We start from the raw sequence: 25,748 nt of genomic DNA, 5'->3' as shown, positions 1-25,748 counted from the left end.
AATGAAAAATTCCATATAACACATATATTACTAATAAACACACCACACAGTGCGTTAAATCCAAGGGGGGGGGGGGGGGGGGCTGCATTTATAATTAGACACTCATACACATTGATTTTTATAACATCGCAATTAGATTATGCATGTGTTTCATGTTTCTCTTATTACTTAGTTTTATCAATGCAGCATTCATTGTTTCCTTAACAATGTCCAAAACGTTATGTTTTAAACACCACATTGAAAAGGCTGACTAACCCCCCCCCCCCACACACACACACAAAATAAAAGAGAAAACCTCGCCCTCCCCCCCCCCCCAAAAAAAAAAATCTGTCGAATTTTCAAAAAATGACAACCAAATATAAAAAAAAAATCTAAAGAGGTGAGCGTTTGTTAGGACATATACGACAAATTATTAATTATATTGTATTAATTTATATATTAATTTCATTTATCAAAAATCCAGTGAGGAAGTCATATGTCAATAATATGTATATATTACTAGCATAGTAATGAAAGACCAAAGGGAAAATATAAAATAAGTGAACATGATCCAAACAAAACAAAACAAAAAAAAGTATGCGATAAAAATAAAGACGTAACTGGAAAGGAATTTCTGAAAATGGAAAAATTAAAATATTCATTCTACAATCATAGCGGCCAACTTTTCAAACAGCTAAAACGGGACACCCTTAAACAAAATATACTGTCATGACTCAGAATAGCACTTTGTTTGGACTATTATACAATATAATCTGGATTCAGAGCTTTTTCTGTTCCTTGTTCTAATTTTCTGTTTTAAAAAAAGCATAATCCTGGGATATGCAAGGGTCAATTCCAAACATATAAACAGTCCATTTTTTTTTCTTTAAGCTTTTCTCAGATTGTCAAATCGGGACAGTCCCACTTTTAACAGGACCATCCCGATTATAACAAGACAGTGGCCGCTATGTACAATACACATCTTTACACATCACAATGGATAAGTGTAGAAGAAGAAAAAAAAACAAAAATTTAAATCATCAGTTATTGTACTATACCATTGTAAAACCATTGTTGAAGTAAATAATTTGACATCATTTAAAATTTTAAAATTAGGTGAGCCAGGTGAGAAAAAAAAAAAAGAAAGAAAATCTCGATTATTTTTCTGAATTCAAAAAAAAATTTTAATTTCATTTCTCTGTTATGCTTTTGTTTTACTCACAAGAAAACAATTACCTTCTATACTGCCATACTCTGAAAAAGCATGTAAAAAAAACAACATTTGGGCAGAAGACTTGTCCTTCAAATATCGATCATTTAAAAATAACTCTCACCTCGCAAAAAAAAACCTCTCAAATTTGGGACTTCCTTAAAGACATCTGTGAAGTGCCAGGCTTAAGAGTTCTTTGGCAAGATGTGGGTCATTATTATTGATCGATAATTGAAGGACGAGTTTTGTGAGTGTTATTTCCAGACTATGGCCATATAGATGTTCCATTTCAAAACAATACTAGCAACTCTGATGACATGTGAAATGTGTTTGGCAGTGAAAAGACAAGAGAGACGTTTTTCCTACAGGAAATCTTAAATTGTAAAACAACAAAAATAAAAGGACAAAAGAGAGAGAAACAATAATATCCATTAAAAAAAATAAATTCATGACCAACTGAATGTATATTCTACAGATGATATCAATTTATACGGCAGAATGAAATATCAAGATTTTGGAGCAACTTTATCAATACTCAACCTCTTTTTCGATGGCCGAGATGATTCAGTATAACTATCTCCATTACTCAACTGTCTGGAAGTAGATGCTGGAATTTCATTGGTGGACGGGTAGCGGTGAGACGCCGATGATGAAACACTGATGTCATCTTTTTGACGACTGAGTGACGTCGTCTTGTTACTACTTTCCCTTTTGTTGATGTTTTTGTTAATATTATCATCATTAGTAGATCTGTGTGTGTTGATGTAATTTGGGGAGATATACGCGGAGGAAGTCACAGAGTTTGTGTTATGGTTGATACTGAATTTGTTGTTAATACAACTGACACCAGGTTTATGAACTATCGATGAAGATTCTGATGAAGATGATGAGGAAATGGGTTTGGAGGGTTTCGATAACGCTGTAGAGTTCGATTTTGTGTTTTTTGTTATTGTGCTAATATGTGTAGTGGATTTTTGACGCGGTGGTAACGGTGGTGGTATCGGAGTATTAGTGGCGGTAGTTGCTGACTGTTTAGGTGGAAGTAGGGGCTGGGTTAGGGATGGAACGGCGTCGGAAACTTTGGGATTAGAACTAGAATGTTCAGCTGCTGAGACAGATGGTGAAGATGCTGCATTCTGCGGACTAGAGAGAGTTATATTCAAATTAGCTGAGTAACTTGAGTGGGATTTGCTTGAGGAGTTGGCAGTATTTTCAGGGTTTGATTTTTGTAATGACGACGAAGAGAACGGATTGTTTGATTTTCTAGAAGATTCTAAGGCAGAAGAGGAGGAACCCTGCATTGTTCTCAAGCTGGAACTGGATGCAGATGTTTTCATTTCTATTTGAGGAGACGAGGGTACTTTGGTGATATTTTTTGACTTTCTATTTCCCGATGATGTAGAGGGCGATGATGAAGATGATGTGTTAGTTTGCTGGGGTAGGTTTTTGCTGTTGCTCTTGTTGTTGTTAGGCAGAGTTTTTAAACTAGAGCTGGACGTGGAGGTTCTTAACTGTACAGAGGCAGTCGATGTTCTACTGGAGTCATCTTGTTTTAAACTTGATGAGGCTGTTGAAGTTCTCATAGACGGTGTTTGAGGAGGATTAGAGGAGCGATTATTATCTGATCTCTTTTGAGGACTTGCAGGACTTCTTGAGATCGTGGCGTATGTCTCCTCATTATTGACTACATCATTGTGGTCATCGCTGCTGGTCATTGTAGACAACCCTTCCACAGATTTGGTTTCTCTGACGCGTCTAAACGATCGACTTCTAGTCGTCATCCTAATTCCTTTGATCGTCATCTCCCCAGGAACGTGAAGGCTGTTCTGTCGGCGCAGCCCGACATCTCCGTCTGTAGATTTGCGACGAAGGCTAAAACTGGATCTTCTGAAACTAGATCTGCGTTCAGGTGTGGTACTGCGACTCTGACTATTTCCAATGCTCTCTCGGCTCAGGGCTTTCTTGATTGCAGGGAATAAGTTACCGAAAGATCTACTTTTCTGTTTGGTACCTGTGCTAAGCTTTTCACCGATATTAGAGCTCAGATTACCGCTGCTACTGTTCATATTATTTCTGGAGTTGATTTTGAGCTTAAAAAGCTGCTCTTTGCTTCCAAGATTTAAGAAATTAGGATTAGATAAGGATTTTCGTAAGGTGTCCTGTTTAGCGCGAGCTGACACCATTTTTCTAATGAGATGGGCACTTGGTGCAGAGGAAGGCTGTTTAACAGGCTGAGCAGTGTTGTCCTTAGATACAGGTTGAGGCATGTTCATGTAGCCAAAAGATTTACTCCTGTCTCTGACACCACTGGCAGCGTTGTTTTGAAACTTTTTCAAACCTGTAAAAGGAAGAGGAGGTTTATCATCCGAAGTCGTGGCGACGTTCGAGTTTGTCGAACCATCAATACTTGGACCGGCATTACTTTTACGGTCGTCACCATCTGTATGTTTGATTTCTTCATAGGTACTTTCATACTCCTCTCTATTCTCCCGTCTGGTCTTGCTGCCATCCTCATCGTCGTCAAATATAACCTGCCTCATATGATCACTGAGATCTTCGCAACTCGCCGACATCAGCCAATTGGTGACGGGTGACGACTCATCCGTTGTGGAGTCCAGAGTGCTAAATCCTGACGGTTGTCTACTCACTGTTGATTTAAAAGATCCAATACTGTGAGCGCTGTCCCTACTCAAACCGTCGTCTGAACTCAGCTGGCTACTTCTACTCCTCAAACTCACTCCGGAATCTTCATGGCTAGAATTCCCACCTTCCCCTCCGACTTTTTTACGGAGCAAAGGAGAAATCTGGTAGCCTGATGCGTCGACAAAGTCTGTCTCGACAGGAGCTGACCTTTGCCGATGGTGATGATGAACGGGAGGTAAGGGAGACGATGGATTATTCTTCGCAGAATTCTGCCTGGACAAAGCCGATGCAAAACTCTCAACAGAACTTTGTCTCTCTTGTAATTTCTTTTCTGGAGTGGTGACGGCATTGCTATTATTCAGATTTACATAACCACCGGAGACTTTTGGAGCATTGACATAGCCACTTGTACTTTTTGATTCAGGATGAAGGAGTGAATCAAGCCCCAAAGACATCCTATCATTGCCTATCCCATCATTCCTTGCTTTGGCCCAAGTTCTATCCAAGGAGTTGTGACCACCTGCGCCATATTTTTTCTGACTGGCTCTAGCAACAGCTTCCATATATTTCTTCGTCTCCAGGTTTTCATCGTCACTGCTGAAATCCCATTTTCCGACATTCTTATCACTCAATTCTGGAGATGCAGGGGAACGAACTCCACTTTCCTGTACAGAAAGGAGGTATTCAGCCCGCCCGACTTTATTTGGATGCCTAGTCACGATGGGGGATTTTGAGACTCTGACTTTAAGATTAGGGGAATTGAGATTGTAGAATTCTGTATGAGGTTGACGGTCGTCACTAGCTTGATTTTGGTATGGTTGGATGGATAGCGGGGTCAGTAGGTTGCTGTTGGTGTTGGCATTATTGACAGCATGGAGTACGTCGGATGGATTGGAATGTCGACGAGGAGGTTGGACGGAGCTAGATGATGATGATGAGCAGTTATGTCCCCTTTTGCTTGGAAGTTCGGGTGTTTTGATTCTACCCCATACTTTATGCTGTGAGTGAGAGGTTGGAGTTCTTGGTGATGTTTGAGAGGACACGCCGTCACCGCCATCACCACCACTGTCGTTATCGGGTAACGGAGGTGAATGAGGCTGGGAAACGACATCAATTTTCCTGGGAAGACTGTGATCTCGCCTGCGACTCCTCTTGGCAGCACGGCCTGGGAGAGGTGGTCGTCCATCAGGAGAAGATGGGGCTGTTTTGGAATCGTTGACCAGCGAGGGTCTCTTAGAAGACCTTGCATCTGCAGGGAATGTGTTGCTGCTCCCCTGGCCTGTGGATATGGATCGTTCCAGGGTGACATTGAGGCTGGATGATTGTGTAGTGGATGATGTGGGACTGGGTAAAGCACTAGAAGTTGACAGGCTGAAGAGAAATAAAAAAAATTAATAAATACATACATACATAATATATATATATATATATATATATATAGAATACAAATTGTCACTCACATTTTTTGTGGCCGAGACGTTCGTTTCTGTGGGCTTATTCCACATCCTCAGTCGGCGTAATCCTTAATAATGTCCGAAGAAAAAATTCTTACTCCATACGAACACAACGGAACCAAGAACAAGCAATTCGTATGGAGTAAGAATTTGCCATCGTCAGGACTGAGTTGTTTTGTTGACTGTTGTTGTTTCTTGAAGTGGTTCCGGTTTAAAGTTGCTTAACAAGAATTTACGCCGATGGGGACACCTTCCGTAGATCTCACTTTTCATGTTGAGTGTGGCTTCATGAGGTTGTTTGATTATAGTATATTTTTCTTCCAGGCATAAGCTACATTGTTTTGATGTTGGTGTGTATCCTGTTGCTTTAGATAAAATTTTCCATGAAATGTTGTGGTCTATTTTGTTGTCTTTTAATTTCCAAATATGTTCGCTGAGTTTTGTGGATGTTTTTTTGTTAGTGTTTCTAAATGTTGAGGTGTGGAGGTTGTATCTTGTTTTGAAATTATTTTCTGTTAGTCCTACATATTTTTCTTGCTTGTTTGTTTTAGTTTCTGTGACTGTGGCTTGGTAAATTAAACTTGATTCTAAGCATTGTTTGTTTAGCGGGCAGTGTTCTTTATTTCTGCAGTTGCATTTTCTGGTGGGTTTGTTTTGCTCTTGTCGGTGGTTTATTAATATTTTTTTGTTGTGGCTTGAGATTATTTGTTCTATGTTGCGCATACACGAGTAGCTTATTTTTATGGTATTCCTGTTGATAATTTTATGTAGCTTGTGGTTTTTTGGAAAGTGTGTATCAATTAATTTCAGGAACTGCTGTCCTATGTTTGTGCTGACGTTTTTGTCGAAAGGTGGGTTGAACCAAGTTATGTGTCGTTTTCTTGTTTTAACGTTCTTCACTTGTGTGTTGGGGTTTACATGAGAGGGAGGCGTCTGTGTATTCAAATGGTGTGTTGTATCCGCTTTTTGTGAGTGCTTCTTTGTGGGGGGTGGCTGCGACGTTGAATATCTCTCTGTTTTCCGAAAGTATGCTCACCCTCAGTGCTATGTATTTTGGTATGTTTTCAATGACGGGACGGGGGTGGTTGCTGTTTTTATTAATGTAGCTAATGGTGTTGTTTGGTTTTCTGAACGGTTGGAATGAATTGGATTCTATGTCGAATGTGATGTCGAGGAAGTCAACTGTTTTTTTGTTTGCTTCTATCGTGATTTTCAAATTGTTGTTTTGGAATATTTTACAGATTTGTTTTTTGATGTTTTCGTTCGCTCTTGGTCGTCTGTTGGTTATAACGAGTCCGTCATCTCTATAGAGATTTCTTTATATATATATATATATATATATATATATAAAGAAATAAACAAAATTACAAAAATAATCCTCTTCTCTAAAATATATATTTTTTTTTAATTTACGCCTTCCTGTCGCCTAGTCATTCCATGAAAAAAAATAGACAATCCATCAAACAAGATGTTAAAAGGAATCACCCATGTGGTCCAAAGTGAACAATTTTGGGGTTAATAATCTTGAAAGTGCATGAAGCAGGGCTTGATCCCCGGTCATAGTGCAATGCCTTAACCACCTAAGCCATTTCTAAAGAACAACTTAAATTCAATACCCGTCATTCACATTTAATGTTACTTGAGTGGGATTTGTTTATTTTCCTAGAGATGTGAATGTGGTGTAAGTTGTCTTGTCAAAATGCCCAATAAGCTAACTGTTTGTGGAGCACATTGAGGTTTTTATAGAAAGCGCTTTACAAATGCAGTCTATCATCATCATCATTCTAATAATAATAATAATAATAATAATAATAATAATAATAATAATAATAATAATAATAATAATAATAATAATAATAATAATAATAATATATAAAAAAAGAAACATTTGGAAGTTCATTCAACATACACAAATCGGTGGAAACGACCCATACAAAATGTCATATTGATTTACTACATCTCTGACCAGGCGTATGCTCAATTTTTAGGTGGAGACTGAGCCTTTAGAGGTATGTAAACCAGCATCATTCATTCAATGACAGAAACCTTTACAAAGCCAATGTTATTATGAGTACTAAGTTCTGTTTAAGTTTGTTACAGCTGTTCAAATTTATATATCTATCTTTTCAATACATTAAACCAATAAAATCCTTTTATCTGGAAAAAAAAAAATGATTGTTATACTAAATCCAAAAAATATAATTATTTATATCTAGCATCAAAACATGCTAAAAGTTATCCCTGCGATGTCTATATGTTTGATGGCAATGAGTAACACCAAGAGCAGTAGATTGATTGCTGGTTATCTCCTTTATGCATTCTCACAAAAAGAGGGCACATCACACCAATGCGGTGGTTGGTACTGCAAGCTGCCAGCTTTTTCTTTGTTTTGATCTTTATTTTTTATTTGACTGTTTCTATCTTCTAGATCAGAGTTTTGTGTTTTATGCAATGATGAAAACCCTGCACATTGATGGTATCCATATAGACTGTTGCGTTTGAAGGTATGTGCGGTTAGGAGTGTCAATTCAGTACATGTATATATATATATATATATATATATATATATATATATATATATATATATATATATATATATATTGAATCGTGTTTGATACAAATATGGTACGAAAAGTGCTCAACATGTAGTAATGGAGCGAATTATTATTTTTAAAAATATTTACCACAATGTTTGAGGCAGTCTACATTAATGTTTCAGGCTTAATTTGCTATCGTCAGGACTGAGTTGTTTTGTTGACTGTTGTTGTTTCTTGAAGAAACAACAACAGTCAACAAAACAACTCAGTCCTGACGATGGCAAATTAAGCCTGAAACATTAATGTAGACTGCCTCAAACATTGTGGTAAATATTTTAAAAAATATATATATATATATATATTTTCACATGACCATAAATGCATAAGCACTTGTATTATGATGACCAAGCAAGTTACAAATACACAAACTTTAAGTCACTGATTACACAAGTCCATACGTGTGATATGCCAAAATTCGAACAAATAGGTCTGTGTCGGTTATGAAATTAAAAAAAAAAAACAAAAAAAAAAGGAAAAAAGATTAGAATTATCTTTTAAAAACAAAAACATGCTGTTATATAATTATCGTTGATCTATTAATAAACCTGCTTGTATATTTTTTTTTTTTTGGCTTTGTAATGTGTGGCTAAAATCTTTTGCTAAATTTTTTTTTTTTAATGAGATAAATAAAAAACCAACAAAGATTAAAGAGACTTACGGAGTTGGTTCTAAGACTACTGAATCTGTTCTGTGATCTGGAAGATTAAAGTGGAGAAATAAATGAATGAAAGTGAATAATTGAAAGTAAAGCAGACTCTCTCTTTCTCTCTTTCGCTTTTTTTTTTCTCTTAAAGCTAACTTTGATCAGAGATATGACATTTTACTTTTAAGCACCTTATAAATTTCTATTCTTTCAGGTTAATGAAACAAAAACTGTTGACACAAATCTCGTATTTCTGGCTATAAATTCAACGTCCATCACCTCGGCAGTTTTGACATAATTCCATATTGAGGTGATGAGTCAAAAATGGTGAGATATAATAGCTTGTTTTGTTGTTTTTAAGGGTTTTACGGCGCTTGCAACACATTAAGGTTATATCAGCGCCAGTAAAAAGGAAGAAAATGGTCTATTAAAAAGTTCTAGAATTACAATTAAAGCACCAAAGAAAAGGAAGACAAGGGGCAATTGGTTTAAATAGGGAACAGAGGTAGATTCCAAGCGCACACTGTCAAATTACTAAGTTTGAGATGACCTAAAAGTCTAATCCAGACACAAGCACAGGTCCCAACTAAGAGGAACAAACTCAAATGTTTACAAATCATATATAATATGTAAACAATACATAATAAAGTGTATAACAGAGAGATGATTTACAAGACAAAAAAAATCATCTCCCAAAACTCTAATTGTACATTCGACTGTTTCCCTCCCAGCTAGGTTATCCGGCCAGGACCAGGCAGAAAGCAAGTTGGAAAACAGATATAGGGGGATAGAGATACAGTAAGTACCTCCCTGCCCACTATGGGAGGTCAGGAACCCCATAATATCAGCTTAGAGTAAAATCAAACTACTCCTATAAAGGGGGTCCCCAACAGATAAGCTGACATAGCACTCGCTTCACACCCAAAGGAACTGGGATCAACCGCTGGTTAAATCGATGGTGACCAGTGGTAGCTGGGTTTGTTGGAACTGGTGAAAAGTACTTTGCGAAAGATTAACATGCTATCAAAAGGGTAGAAGGCAATTGCTATTATACATAAACCAGGATAATCTCCAGTTTGATAGGCCTTATAACTACTTCTGCTGTAAGTGTAAACTGCAAGGGTTCAACAAATCTTACCCGTTCCTTTTCCAATGTTCCAACACTGTTTTAAGACATTCTTGATTTCATGATCATTTCTGGCCCGTGCATGTACCATTGTCAGGGAATGTAAAAACTCGTGTTCCCTGATGTAGTCTTCAATCTCCTCCTGTGTTCCTCTTTGACTTGGCTGGGGAGATCAAATCAAGGCATAGCAGCTAAAACTTTAAACTTTGTTCGATAAAATATGAGAAATTTAGTAAATAGAACAATTCTTGATTGGAATCAAACCAAACGAATTGGCTTGAGAGTAAATTATTCAATGTGTCATGGTGATGGAAGTCAGCAATCAAAGAGTGGTCAATGAAAGCATTAGGCGACTGTGACACACAAAGGAGAATGAACAATCGAATGACATGCCCAGCTGTTATCATTTCCAATTTGCATGGTTATTACCTGCCCTTCAATACACGAGAGCCTGGAAGAATGAAGTTCAATAGGTTTAGATCTAACAACGGGGCTAGTAAATTGGATAACAAGGGCTTGTAAATTGGATAACAAGGGGGCTAGTAAATTGGATAACAAGGGCTTGTAAATTGGATAACAAGGGGGCTAGTAAATTGGATAACAAGGGCTTGTAAATTGGATAACAAGGGGGCTAGTAAATTGGATAACAAGGGGGCTAGTAAATTGGATAACAAGGGGGCTAGTAAATTGGACAACAAGGGCTAGTAAATTGGATAACAAGGGCTTGTTAACCTCCTGAGGGTGTCAGCCTTGCTCTCTAATATTATGGTCTCACGGGTCCACATTAGTCAATACAAGTCTTATACATGGAAAAAAAAAATGTAAATGCCAAAGTGCCGATTGACCTCTAGACAGTGTCTGCTTACACATTTTTGACTGTTCTTATTTATTTATTTTCAATTTTTCTATCTCTATTGTGCCTGACAGTATATAATCAAACTACATTCCAGAGTTACTTCACCAGTATCTGCTTTCCACTCTTTTATCGTTTAACTTTTTAAAGATCAACAATTTGATTCCGGAAATTACCTTGACTCTGTCCAGAGTATTGATGATGTAATTGTCCACCAAGTCATATGTCTTGTCATCTTCACCAGAGGCTGTCTTAAACCCAAACACACCCTCTCCCATCGGTGCCACGCGGCCCGCTTCAATAGTAAAGTGACCGCCTCCAGATGTCTCATAATATCTGATACTCTTCAACGGCCACTGGGCCAGTAAGGCACGAGATTTCTGTAACAAAACATAAGAGGTAGAAATTCAATATATACATAAAATCATAGCAAAACAAAGGAAAAACTAAAATAGAAAAGGCTAATGATAACGGAAAAACGTATTAAAAACTAAAATCAACGTAAAGGAACTCCAGTGAATAAAAATAAAAGGAATTTGAAAGCAATACCCATTAATGTAAGCAAAAATGCTGCTAAAATAATAAACAACAAAACATTTTGATTATTGTCTATATAAATTTGAACAAAAAAAAAAAAAACACAGCAAAACAAATCATTAAACCTCCCCCCCCCCCCCCCAAAGAAAAAAAAAAAAAAAGAAAAACAAAAACAAACAAAAACACACAAAAAAACAGACAAAAAAAAAAAAACAAGGACAGCAAATCGAGAAAGCTTTCTACCAATGATAATTATTGGTAAATGAATTATTAAAAAAAGAAATATTCAAAATGTGAAGAAACGAAACAATAATCAGTCCCACCTATGAGAAATCATAAGTCTCTCACAAAAATGTGTTAATTTAAAACTTAAATGGGCAGAGTAAGTAATAATAATATTTCTAATATTTTTAATATATTCCTATTTTCCTTTCTCAATTGATTAAATAAACTCAAGTCAGAATTCTTCACTTGTCTTGTCGTTAAGTCTTAACTTTGTGCATCGAATACTTGAGACTGGGAGTGTGGTGAGAACAAATGGAGGTGCCTAAGCCTTCGTTTTGATTTTATCGATTTCTCGGTCAAATTCAATTTGGCCATAAATTTTTTTGATCTTTTTGGCAGAGAATGCCATATTCGGAGTGTGCTATGTAAAAATGAGAAGAGATGAGCATTAACTCATGGCTCAATTTTAAAATTCTTTTTTTTTTGTAGAGATCATCTAAAAGTCTCATCCAGACACTAGCACAGGATCCAACTCCACGAAATTCACTCAAATGCTTACAAATCATCATATATTCAAAATAACAAAACCATACATAACACAGAGGCGATTTACAAGGAAAAAAAAATCTCCCAAATATGTATATAAATAGAGCTTGATTGGTGATGTTACTTTCTTATAATTTACCTTTAAGGGATTTTACGCACTTGCACAGCTCTAAGGTAATATCAGTAAAAAGGAGGAAAATGGGATTAACAGTTGAAGGCAAGAAGAGAAAAGTAAGACAATGGGACTGCTTCAAATAGGTAACTGATGTAGATTCCAAGAGCACACTATCAGTGTAGAATCACCTAAAAGTCACATCTAGACAAAGCAATGCACTCACATGCTTAAAAATCATTATATACTCAAAACAGCAAATATAACAGTACATAACAGAGAAATGATATATTAAGAAAAAAATATAATCTCCCAAAACTATTGACTGTCCCCCCACAGTCAAGGACTCTGACTAGGACAAGGAGAGACCCAAGACAGAAAGCAAGTTGGAAAACAGACACAGGGAGGTAGAAGATGCAGTGAGTGACCTCCCTGCCCATTATGGGAGAACAAAAGACCCCACCTAGAATGTTGTAAATTGTTTTCTTGGTGAAAAAGGTTTGGTCTACTGTTAAAACAGCAGAAAAATATGAAGTGTATTTACATTTCACATATCAAGGTCAGTCTCACTGTCATAAAGGGTTTATGCCATACACAAGCTTCTAAAAATAATTCTTAAATAATAGAACATATTCAGGTTGATCAGAGAGATGAATGGCGTACCATGATCACCGATGTCTGGCACAGACTTGGTACTTGAAAGAGAAGAAGAATTCAGGTTGAATCAAATATTGCCAGACCTAGTTAAATCTAATTGAAATAATAAAAATAAGATGTAAAGTGAAGCCTTACCGCCAAGGCAAGTGTGACTCCCCATGGTGAGATGTGGAGAAAACATTTACTGCCCTTGGCTCCAATTTTAATCTGGGCTTCAGAATCGTCTGGTACAACGCTGATTATGTCCTCTGTTAATTTATGAGAAACAAACATACAGATAATCAATCCGAAAATTAGAAGGGTAAAGGTATGATATATGAGAAAAGAAAATGATAGTTCAGTAAATTTATTTAAAAAAAAAATGAATACATATTTATTTGTTTATATTTTTTTTTAAAGCCCAGTAAAAAAACCCCATAAAACAACAAACAAAGAAATGGGATTGATTAACTTATTGAACTCAGTATAACAACTCGCTTGTTACACAAACTGTACCTAGATGGTGGTGGTGAAAAGGGGGGTCGAAGGTGTTTGTGTGGAAACAACTGAGTCATTGATAAGTTTTGTGATTGTGTTTGTCAATTTCAAATCATCAGTGATGAAATAATTGTTCAAATCAATAAAAAATATCTCCTTAGAATGTTAAGAACTAATACGAATTTTACTTTCAGTTCTATTTACCCCTAAAATATTGCAGAACGGATACTTTTCGAGTCAATTCCGTTAGAATTTGTGCAATCCAAAATAGAAAATACAACAGAACCCGTGATTCAATTGCAGTGGGAACAAGTTAAAGCAACCATAGAGGGCATTCTAGTCCTAATAAATTTCATAACCTCAAATATCAGAAAGAAAATAAGGAAATCTGATATTCAAAATTTCTGACTAATCTGAGTCACATATTTACAATACAATTTAGGGGTTGCCAATGCAGGGGGCAAAAATTTACTGAACTTTGACACAAACACAATGACAGAGCCTTATCTGAACACTGGACTCCAGTATAATGACATTTTGTACTTTCTTTTTAATACTTGACATGACATTAAAAAAATAAAAATAAAGTAGAACATTTATATAGCACAATATCCACTAAACATGCTCAAAGCGCTTTACAAATGGTCGTTGGCCAACAGCAACGCGTAACATATAGAATGAGACATGATGCCTGCTAGGCGATACTACAATTTTTCCGACAGAGACAATGCTGCTAACGGCCATTTTACTCCTGAGTACGGCAAAAGAATGTGAGTAAACAGCCTTTTCAAAGGATTCAACTATGCGCCGAGCGAGGCTCGAACCCAGGACCTTCTGATCCGAAAGCGAGTGTCATACCATAAGACCACATAGCCGCACAATAACAATAGGTCAAGGTGCTTAACTAATCAGCTCACCTTCCATAAGCTTTTGGCTTCTGCTGGACAAGTGATTGGAAAAAAATATAGACATTTAAAAAAAATAATAAATGAATTCCATAAAAATATGGAAAATCTGCAACCCTGAAGATATGATCGCATCCGGTGTCTATAGTAAGACACAGTCAGTGTGTGAAATAAGGATAAAGTTTCTTGCTTAACCAAAATCTAGGTAAATCTGGTGTCGTTACTACGCCACCTCCCCCAACCCTAAATTTGGAATTAAGTAAAATAATTAACGCCAGTCTTTTCTTATACATTTAAAACAATAGTTAACACAAATAATCTAAAAATAACAAAATTATCCTCCGTGTAAACATATTTAAATTTTAACAAATAATCAGAACAATCTTGAATATGGGATGATTGCTTGAATACTGAACAAACCTCTGAGATTTTCTTTCAATCTGATCTGTGACTGTAAGAGAAAGACAAAGATGTCTATATCAGTCTCCAGATCGGAGGACACAAACTGGTGGATATCTGGTGCTGTGATCTCACACACGAATGACCTGCCTCTGGCATTTGTCAGCTTTTCTACCTTGAACGTTGGCCATAGCTCAAAGGAATCTGAATTTAAAATAAGGATTTTGAAAAAAAGTTGAAGATAATGATTTTTTTTTACCTTGAAGTTGAAGATTGGCCATAGCACAAAGGAATCAGAATTTAAATAAGATTGAAAACAATGAATTGTAGAATAAGTGTTTTTTCTTTTTATCTTTAAGATTGACAAAAGCTCAAAGGAATTTGAATTTAAACAAAGATTGAAATACATTTTTAAAGAACATTTTTTTTTACCATGAAGATTGGCCAAAGCTTTAATGAATTTGAATTAAACTAACATTGAAATACTATTCTTTTTCTTTTAGTAATGAATGCAAAAGGGCAATGTATCCGAGGGATTCCATGAGTAATTTAAATCCTTAAAACTTTAAAAACTTTAAATACGAAAACTTCAAATATGCATCTCGTCTTATTCATCCTTATTCACCCTTTATCTATTCCTTCAGCAAACTAGATGAAGTCAAATTTCCCTTTCATAAAGAACAGGTTGTTGGTTAAGTGCCATCTGGTGGAAAGTTCTTTGCGATAGAATAACGTCCTATCCAAAGGATATAATAGAGCAATTGATATTGTTCATTTCACGCTATAGAAACCAGGATAAACTCCGGCTCTACGCACCTCATGGTTCTGAAGAACTATTATTTTTCTTCTCTTTATTCAAAAAATTTTTTTTTTTTAAATCTTAAAGTACAGTAAGAAAATGAATGGTAGTATGATGAATTGAAATAATCTAATTCTTACGAGTCAAAGTTTTCTCCCCCTTCTTGTTATTTTTCTGTTTCTTTTTGTGATATTCCAAAATAGGCTTGTCTCCCTTCTTGCGTAGTATAATGTGTTTGGGTTTCCAGGAGTCTGACTTGGAGCCAATGAAAAGCCTTCGACTTTCACTTAATTTCACAAATTCACCCTGTTGGGAAAAAAAAATTGAAAAAAAAAAAGGATGAAGTAAGATCAAGTAAGATGAAGAAACATAATGTTTTTAATCTCGAGGATATTCCAATATCATTATGTAACGTATTCAACAAACATTGTAAAATTTATATCTTTGCAATATCAAAAGCATGTGGACATGAGGCATCCATTGTTGCTGTTAATATAAATATTATCATTATCATCATCATCATTATTATTATTATTGTTATTATTACTTACTATTATTATTATTATTATTATTATTATTATTATTATTATTATTATTATTATGACTATAATTAGCATTCTACCAAAATCATACAAATAATCATCATCGCATCATTGTAACAAAATAACGATTATCATTGGTATAAATTACTTTATTCATTATATGGCCAATTGTTATTCGCGTCGTATCATACACAATTTTTTTTTAGCTTGTGTATGAATATTTAAGCTCAGCTTATTTTCACAGTGACAAATATAACAATATGATGGACTGAAGAAAAAATACGGACTTTAAAATTAATAGATAATCTTAAGTCTAGACCAAGAGTGTTTGACATGAAATCATGAGTTTATGCTTAGAGCTGGTGTGAAAGACTCATTGTCTAATTTTCTCTTCGAAATGAGGCATAAATCTTTATATATTAGGAATTAATTTCACAAGGAATGCAAATTTATAACAATGTGTCAAGGTATATTGTTCCAATTCCAAGAATTGTACTGATGATTACTAATGACTAATGAAATAGTCACAAAGTTTTAAACTTAAACAAATAAAAAGCCAGCAATTTAATTAACATTTAATCAAATACAAAATGAATTTAGTCATTAAAAAGAACATAATTTGTACTTTCAAAATTATGCAATATTCATATCATTGTAAAAACATTATAATCAACAGACAAGTAAAAGCAACAATCTAGATAGCACAGGTTGTGTGTGATAGCAGACACCTCAGTCACATTCGTATCATACACACACAAACGTACACAAACAGACAGGTAAGTAACTTTCTAAAGTTAATCCAAGAGACAAAATTGCCTTTGGTCACAGTTATGTTCTAGTTTAACTCATGTCTTAATCAATTTTTACAATTTTCCTTGATGTTTGGATAAGTTCAAAACTTATACCCAAACTTTTTTTCTTGTCTCACCTGAAATATCGGGTCGTCCTCCGCCATGTTGTTGTTTTCATTTCCCTGTTGTGACGTCAACGGAGATCGATCTCGTACTTCCTCCCACCAGCCCGAGACAAGACGAGAGAAACGAATGTTCTGCTAGTAGTGACGGACACAAGAAATCGTCAAGATGAAGCTGTTATAAACACGGGATTCCAACAAGTTGTTAACACAAGGGCGTCTCCCATCATGTGGTGGAGGTACCATATATTCATACTTCTTGTTGGAGTACCAACTTGTCGGATTTTTTCATCCTCAACATATGCAGCAGGGAATGGTGAGTACCTCTATCCGTCCCTATAATCAAAGGCTCGCCAATCCACTATGCTCACTGTTGTTGTTTACCTCAGGAGAAGAGCGCTCGCATTTGCGTGTCGAGAACATATTTCGAAGACGTCAAGGTTTTAAAGATATTTTTTTCTCTTAAAATATATACATTTTTACTCACTCTTGTTAGTGTTTGCGAGAGAAATATTGAATTTGAAAATAAGATTAAATTTAAATAACGAATAGTCATAATGATTAATTAATAAGTCAGATGATCGTCGATCCCCGTCCTCTGCCTCTGTCTCAGCCCTTTTTATTTATTTTATTTATTATAAAATTCACCTCATTATTTTCATTATTATCCTCGCTCTTGATTTTCTCTGGCTAATTGAAATTCAACAAATTGAGATACAGCTCTTCAAGTGAACCCCCCCCCCCCCCCTCTTAAATTTGCTCTTTTCCCCGTTGTCAATGTCATCTCAAATTTTATGGTTAGTTATTGTAAATGTAAGGGTCTCCGTGTTGGAAAAGAGAATCACAAGACAAACATGGTTTCTTTTTAATACTCTTCTCACTGACTGTATGTGACAGTTTTAGTTTGGCAGTGATTAAATTAATGATGGTGATGATGACCTACTACACTACTACATCTATCATCATAATCATAATAATAATAATAATAATATTATTATTATTATTATTATTATTATTATTATTATTATTATTATTATTATTATATAGAGAAAGAATACAATTACATTCTTCTTTTCCTTCGTCAATTCCAAAATTAGACTTGATTTTCACGGTCATTGGCTGGGTAAATTGCAATCGTCTTTACTTTATTAATTTTTCATTCTCATTATATTTGTTTGTCTGTTTTTTGTTTTTTTTTCATGCTTTTTCCACTAGATACAGCTATAAAAATGATTCTTCATTGTAAATTTATTATTACAAACAGCAACAGAGCATCACCGATACAATCCTCATATATGCAGCAATTCAGCAATGTTTATTCTCTGCCTTTCTATTTATCTGCTGCTCTATCGCTCCTTCTCTCCCCCCCCCCCCCCCCCTCTCTCTCTTTCTCTTTTCTGCTTCTATTTCTCTATCTCACTTTCATTAGTATCTCTCTCTCTCTCTCTCTCTCTCTCTCTCTCTCTCTCTCTCTCTCTCTCTCTCTCTCTCTCTCTCTCTCTCTCTGTGTGTGTGTATGTGTGTATATCTCTCTCTATTTATCTATCTTTCTATTCTTCTCTTCTCTCTATATTTATATCCTCTCTCCCTCCCCACCCCCATGTATCTTCCTTTCTCCTCCTCTTTCTATATGCATACATTAAATACATAATATAATTTTATCATGACGGAATGGTGTGAGTGAGAGTCAGAGACATTGTTTTACAGCATAATCGGTACTGAAAATAATGAACTTAAATTGTTGACAGGCTTGATTGGATTTTTGTATCGGGGTGAGTGGGGTGTGGGTGGTACCTTCACCACATTTTCTGCTGTCCGTGTTGATTTTTTCATGGATTTGAGGAAAGTATTTAGTTTACCATAGTTATTTCATGAGATTCAGAACATTTTGATGTTTCCTTTGCTTGGTAGAAATTGGTGTGTTTTTTTAGTGCCTTCAGTTACCATGGTTTGGCCAGATGTGACCATATTTGCAGGTCTGATTACCCAATTCATTATGGGCTCATTGTTGTAATGGAAATCTAAAAAAAAAATGACATAAAATGTTGTTCATATATGTACATGCTGGTTTGGCCCCATTTTGTCACGATTCAAAATCACAAAATAAAGGAAATGTTGGTTTATATTTATTTTCACAATAAACCTATTGTTTGACATTCAGTACATTCTGTCGTGTTTGTATTGTTTAAATAGTAGACGTTGATTCATACATCACTTTATGCTTGTTAAATTGAAAGATGATGTCAACTGTCAATGTATGAAAGGCTTTGATGTGAATATCCAGTCAGTCTTTTTTCATGATAGGATATTTCGTTTATTCAAAGCCAGTCCTTGGTTGCATCGCATTATCCTGACACTGCTTGCCATCTGTTTGGTTCCTATGACTCCATGCATGATAATGACCCAGTTCTGGCTTATCTGACCATGACTTATGTGACGTCACTTTTCTAAATAGATAACACATCTTAGGTGGAGGAATATATTTTTTGTCCCTGGAGTTAAGAATACCTAGGCCTGTGTCAGGGCAAGGACTCAAAAAGTTGTTATTATTACTATGTTTATTATTATTATTATCTTTACTCACATTTTCTCACTATACTCATTTATAAAATGAGTACCCGGTCGTTAACAGCATTGTCTCTGTCCGAATAAATGGTAATATCGCCTACCAGGCATCATGTCTGGTCCTACATGTTAAATTTTGCTGTTGGCTTGGGATTCCTTATAAAGGGCTGTGAGCGTGTATAATGAATATTGCACTATATAATTGCTCAATTTTAAAAAATAATTTTTTTTTATTGATCACATCATCACTTGACGATATTGAGATAAGTTTTGAGATGGACAGAGAATGTAGATGATAACTCCCAAAATGTGTAATAGTAATTTATAATATTTCTCTTTTTTTTTTGGGGGGGGGGGGGGGGGGCGTATCTCTAGGCAGGCATAGAATTCAAAGACCAATTTAAAAACCAGTTTATCCCCGCTTTCCCAATTCTTTTTGTGTTCAACCTGTTACTGTTTTTCTGTGAAAATTATTCCTTTTTAAAATTTGCTCTTGATTTTCTCGTCATCTTCTTCTTCTTCGAAAAGAACAAAACAGACTAAACAAGCACAGACAAAAAAATTTCAAAACATTGTTTACTTTACAAAATAGTACTGTAAACTGTTATTGTCTTTTATTTGCCTGTTGAATTTGTTATTAGTTGTCGGTGTGTCAGGCTCGAGTTTGACTAATCTAAAATTCCCTGTTTGGCAGTTTGTAAAGTTGGCAGGTCTGTTTTTCTTCCTTTAAAAAAAACATTTTAATGTTTTGATCTCCCCCATGCACTTCCTGTTCTGACTATTCAGGGTGTCCGTCCATAAAGTCTAGGTGTATTATAGTGTTAATGGATTTCTTTTAAAAAAAGATTTTTGAAATATTCAATTGGGATTGATTGAATATTATTTTCACATCACAGGGCCTCTTCTACAGTGAGGAATGATATATTTCAGCCAATTCTCCACAACTTATAGATTGAATGCATAAATAGAAATTAGATAGTGAAGTACGACTTGTATCCAGACTTTTGATTGGTGTACTACCCATAAATATGTTGTTATTTGGGTTTTTAAAAAATAATAGTTTGATTTTTAAAAAATGGGGGGGGGGGGGGGGGGGGGGGGAGTACTTCATAATCTTTTTTTTTTTGGGGGGGGGGGGGGGGGGGGGTGGTATTTTGTTTAAGCTGTATGCACAAGCAATTTTTGTTCAGTACTTTTTGTTCTTGAAACCAGTTGGTGCTCATGCTGGAGCACTGCATGCAACATAAGGGGTCGTTTTGAAATGCCTAATTAGGGAAAATTCATTGTCAACAGTCATGCTGGGGATATTTATTGAGTTTCTGTGTGTGCTTATTGGGGTGGGGGGGGGGGGGGGGGGGTACTGCCTGACACACACACCAACACACGCACGCAAACATAGTTGAGGATGGAAAGGCACAGAGTAAATGTTTAATTTAGTCAATTGATCAATTGCCGATAATAATGGGAGAGGCTTGGACTGGCATTAGTCATGATTTGAGGTTACCTTTATCATTGTGAGGAAACAGCTGTGACCAGCATATTGTTGCTCTTACATTTAGTTCTACTACATAAAGACTTGAGTTTCAGTTTATATATATATATATATATATAGCGCAATAGGCTTTAAACGTGCTTAAAGCGCTTTACAATGGGTCTCTAGCCAACAGCAAAACTTAACATGGAGGTCGATACATGATGCCTGGGGCATTTTACGGTCTTAATTGGATTCAATAGTCTGATGTCACGTCGCCCAGCAACGGCGGCCATCGTGGTTCTAAACAAAGAAAATTTGTACTTTTTATTTTTCATGCTGACTAGAACTTTTCGTATGTCTTGTGATCAGAATGTGTAAAAGTCAAAACATGATCAGATTTATAATGTTTTTTTTTTCCTCTGGATACGCCTTTATGCTCGTCGGAGAAGTATTTCATAAGGCCGTCCGCCATTGTTCCAATAGTTTAGAGCCAGTTACTGAGTTACCGTGCGTCATTACGAGGGAAGTGACGTTACTACTGTTGAAGCGTATTCCGACATAGACAACGCTGTTAAACAGCCATGTCTCATTTTACACCTGAATGTGGCGAGAGACTGTAGGTAAAGAGCCTCTTCCAAGTACTCATCTGTGCACTGCTCAGAGCGGGACTCGAACCCAGGATCATCCGATCCGAGGTGTAGTGGTGGTTGGGGGGAGGGGGGGGGGGGGGGGTCTGTCGTACCCTTGAAAAAACCCCGATACGATACTATCTCATTCGTCGGTAGTGTTTCATTCATCTTTTTTTTTTGTTGATAAAGGGGAAACCCGAAACGTCCACAGTATCTGTCTTCGTCTAATGCATTGAATCTTAGAATTCAATACTTATCGTTATTTTTACCTTCGAGCTTCTAGCAGCAACATTTTCATTATTCTAGGGGGGGGGGGGGGACTAAACTAAACGAACACGTATTTAAACTTTAGGCCAGATTATCGGTCTTTCATACACCGATCGATTACATTGACCCTCGTCTTGGCAATAAAATCTCAAGCCTGGGACTTCTGCGAAGTCCTAGTATTTAAAATTGACTTATCTATTATTATTGTTAATTTTTTTGAATAGTTTTTACCAAGATATCGGTCATGTTAATAGATCGGTGTTGGAAGGACGAGTTTTCTGGTCAAAATTTTAAATACCCGTTTTTTTGTTTAGTTTTTCAGAATAAGACAGCATCGTTGTCTATCTAACTAATAAGCCGGTAATAAATTATGTGGAATAAAACGTGATAATACCGTTGTACTTTGGTATTAGGCCGCTAACCAAGTCATGAATGTCATATTATCATCATATTTTTAGTCTCTGATCCTGGTGGGTGTAGGGGATGTGTCTGCAGGCTGTGTGTTGGTTTGCTTTGCTAGGGTGATTATTGTAGGTAATTTGTACAAATTTGAACCTCCCACGTGGAAGGGAATTATTACGTCAATTTCTCTCTCTCTCTCTCTCTCTCTCTCTCTCTCTCTCTCTCACACACACACACACACACAGAGGGGGGGGGGGAGGGGGGGGGGTCCGCAATATTATGGAACCAAAAATGACTTTGTCTCTCTCTCTCTCTCTCTCTCTCTCTCTCTCTCTCTCTCTCTCTCTCTCTTTCTCTCTCTCTCTCTCTTTCTCACACAGATACACACACACTCATACACATTGTGTGTCTATGTATTGTTTGTATTTTGCTTGCTTACGACACACACAGCAATCGTAATGATAAGATCACGACGCATTTCTTCTAGATTATAAATTAAATTCATACTACACTTAGCACCCAACCCACGTCATAATTCGAACAAGTCTGGAAAATTTCCCACGTGGATGTTTTGTTTCTATCCCGGATTTAGTTGTCTTTTCAGTGATAATTTAAAAAGAAAAAGACTCCAGGAAATGAACAGTCGAACAAAAAGATTTCGACATTGTGATTAAAAGTATGCGGCTATGCCTGCCGTACCGTACCGACTTTGGAAAAAAACTCAAAAAAAACATATTTTAAAAATTGGCCAGAACACTCATCCTTCAAATATCGATTGATTTAAATTACCCTCATAATGTAGTTATTTGGAGAAAATTATGACGATTTGCTCTTTTCTGAAACAAAATGTGGGCATTTTACGTATTTCAAATTTTCTCGTAGACCTACCTAACTACGACTACGATTTGGCATTTTGTAGAAATGGGTAACAAAATTGTGTTTCTAGTAGAGATACAGTTTCAACACCGCTTACGTTATACCTTCGATATTTCATTTGGTATCTTGAGTTGTTCCAACTTGCAACTTATTGTTTTGTTTTGACTTACTCAGATAATTATAGAGATTAAAATAAGCGGATAGTGTAAAAGAATAATTAAGAGAACTTTGCGGAAAGCAATATCGAATTGAGATAATGCAATGTTTTATACTTTTATATAGCTAACTATCCACTAAGCTAACCACACCGGAGACTGACTCCGACGACCCGGCACTGCCGTCCTCTGCCGTCTTCCGGATAAAGACGTCGGGCACGGACAAAATACTAAGAATAAAGAGAAGAGCCGCAAGACCAACCCTTGCCAACTCGGACCCCCCCCCCCCCCCCCCCCCCCCAAAACGGCAGAGGATGTCGGGTGCTTGAGTATTCTCTATGGCTTGGTATTGGTAGGTCTATCGGCTTTTCTGTTTATTCTTAGTATTTTGTCTCTGCCCGACGTCTTTATCCGGAAGACGGCAGTGTCGGGTCGTCTAAGTCAGTCTCCGGTGTGGGTTAGCCCTTACTTGATGACGTGGTGGTGATGATGATAATAAAGACGTTTTGTTACAGGCACCAGATTATGTCAGACCAGGGCAATTCTATAAATAGGTAACTGGCTCAATAATGATGACAGCTGCCGATAGCGATACATACATATAGTGTTATAGCTACCTCTAAATGTGCGTCACACGCACAGGTCACATGTCACTCTCACGACGGTCACACCAAATCCATCACATGAAATAGGGTTCAATCGTCTGATGTCACGTCCGCCCAGCAACGTGTAGCTTGGTTCTAATCAAAGAAAATCGGTAATTTTTATTCTTCACGCTGGCTAGAACTTTTTCACATGTCATAATATGGTTAGAATGTATAAAAGTCAAAACGTGATCAGATTCATAATGTTTTTCTCCCCCACCCTTATTATGCTCGTCGGAGAAGTGTTTCATAAGGGTTTCCGCCATTTATTCCGATAGTTTAGAGCCAGTTACTAAGTTACTGTTGCGTCATTACGAGAGAAGTGACCTCACGACTGTTGAAGCCTATTGACGCCAGCTGACATTTTACCCACCGCTCTCTGAATGTTTATGTCCTACCGTCCTCTCAAAATGGTACCAGAACTGCCAACCCTTCACATCCCAAAAGCGGAATCACAAAAATGCCTGAAAATAGGAATTTGAGACAAAAATATGAATTTCATCTCTTTCAACACCCCCCCCCCCCCCACCCTCTTTGCTCTTTTTTTTATTCTTACCATTATCATCATTTTTGAAAATCAGAATTTTAGAGACAATGGCGGAATAATACAAATTAGGAAGTGTTAAAATAGGAATGATTCCGCCAAAAGCGGAAGGTTTGGCAGGTATGATTACGTTTGGGTAAACCGTGTACTAAAAGTAATAATGTGATTTTCTTGGGAGTGATAACCGATTTTCTCAATGACTCTGAGAAACTGTGACAAATGCATTCGATACAAAATTTAAATAGTGTACCCAACCCAAGTTTCATATTTTGGGCCATAAAATCAGTTTTGATCTCATAAATAATGCAATGTCATCCGCCCCCCCCCCCCCCCACACACACACAAATATAATATTTTGAAGTAAAAATGATGATGGTGATAATGATAATAATAATAGTGATGATGATAATGATAATAATACAAATGATAATGATAATAATAGTAAGTAGTAATAATAATAATAATAATAATAATAATAGTAGTGGTAGTAGTAGTAGTAGTAGTAGTAGTAGTAGTAGTAGTAGTAGTAGTAGTAGTAGTAGTAGTAGTCTTGGTGGTGATAATGGTAAGCCCGCAACAAAACAAAGCAAACCGAAATCGTCATGTTTCTTCTAATATGTCAATGTTGATCGTTGCTCTTAAAGTCTGATAAAGTATGTAAACGTCTATGCCTAATTTGTCACTAAGTGTTCCTGTTGGCTTAGCTCCCCTTGCAAAGCGGTTTGATCATTATTATTAATTAATGCTACGCAATGTAGCAGCCCTCCTTCGTTTAGCACCACATAATATCAATATAGGCGATCTTTATAAATGCGTTTTAAATATTATGTTTGAAGTTTTAAAGCAGCATTCAGAACATTCCCTGTAAATTTATGATATCGGGTTTACCATCTGGCGTTCTCGCCAAGAATGGTGTATTTTACATAGAAATATATTGGTTGATGCTGCTTTCTTTTTATACCATTACCCTTCAGTTTTCTCTTTTTATCTGTCTCAATCTACACGAAGCCTGTTAGTTTTTGGCAGACAAGAAAATGCCATTGACCGGGCAATTTAATTATACACAAAATTCCTTGATATGCCGTTGAGATAACGGTCAATTTGTTATTATTTATAATTTAGATATGTCTCCCTACTTTGCGCAAGGGTATGGAGACGCGTTGTTTTGTAACACGGCGCGAGAAACCGGATAAATGCATTGCCGTATATTATCAAGCGCTAGCTTTTCATGTAAAAAGTAAAAAAAAATCCACGACTGTTGTGGAAAATGTTTTGACCGCGAGCGAGGAGACACCCGGATGTGATTGTGAGCTGCTTACTCCGAGACTCCTAGTGATGGTATGGTATAATAATATATATTTTCCCCCTCGTAAATCATCTCTCTGATTGTCTTTTATACTAGACAAAAAAATGCAAAAATAAATATAAGACCAGATAAACAAATAAAAAGAAAAACCGAATAAGGGGAGGAAACAAACCTTTGTTGAATATTTTATAAGCTGTATTGGGATCGTTTTCATGTCATTTTAAAAGATAAGATCAGTGGAAATTGCAGAATGTTTTCAACTGTAAAGG

General features: G+C 36.3%; 2 protein-coding genes across 2 annotated transcripts in view; one reads left to right on the top strand and one right to left on the bottom strand.

The window, feature by feature from the left end:
* Positions 1–395: 395 nt before the first annotated feature.
* LOC144979582 (uncharacterized) lies at positions 396–16,687 on the bottom strand. Its single transcript, XM_078926335.1, has 8 exons — positions 16,633–16,687; positions 15,303–15,468; positions 14,385–14,567; positions 12,718–12,830; positions 10,682–10,885; positions 9,665–9,815; positions 8,542–8,578; positions 396–5,203 (listed from the first exon to the last, which is right to left on the bottom strand). Exons 1-8 carry the CDS (start codon positions 16,657–16,659, stop codon positions 1,696–1,698), a joined length of 4,389 nt encoding a protein of 1,462 aa, XP_078782461.1. The 5' UTR covers positions 16,660–16,687; the 3' UTR covers positions 396–1,695.
* Positions 16,688–16,729: 42 nt separating this feature from the next.
* LOC144979585 (uncharacterized) overlaps positions 16,730–25,748 on the top strand; it is a gene marked incomplete in the record, with an annotated part of 110,542 nt that continues 101,523 nt past the window's right edge. The window contains 1 exon segment of the mRNA XM_078926341.1: positions 16,730–16,933. Coding sequence (XP_078782467.1) covers positions 16,846–16,933 — 88 coding nt within the window.

The sequence above is a fragment of the Berghia stephanieae genome, chromosome 9 (assembly GCF_034508935.2).
Source record: "Berghia stephanieae isolate SIO BIC M18660-M18661 chromosome 9, UCSD_Bste_1.3, whole genome shotgun sequence".
In the NCBI taxonomy this organism is placed as follows: domain Eukaryota; kingdom Metazoa; phylum Mollusca; class Gastropoda; order Nudibranchia; family Aeolidiidae; genus Berghia; species Berghia stephanieae.
This window is presented reverse-complemented; position numbering and strand designations above follow the sequence as displayed.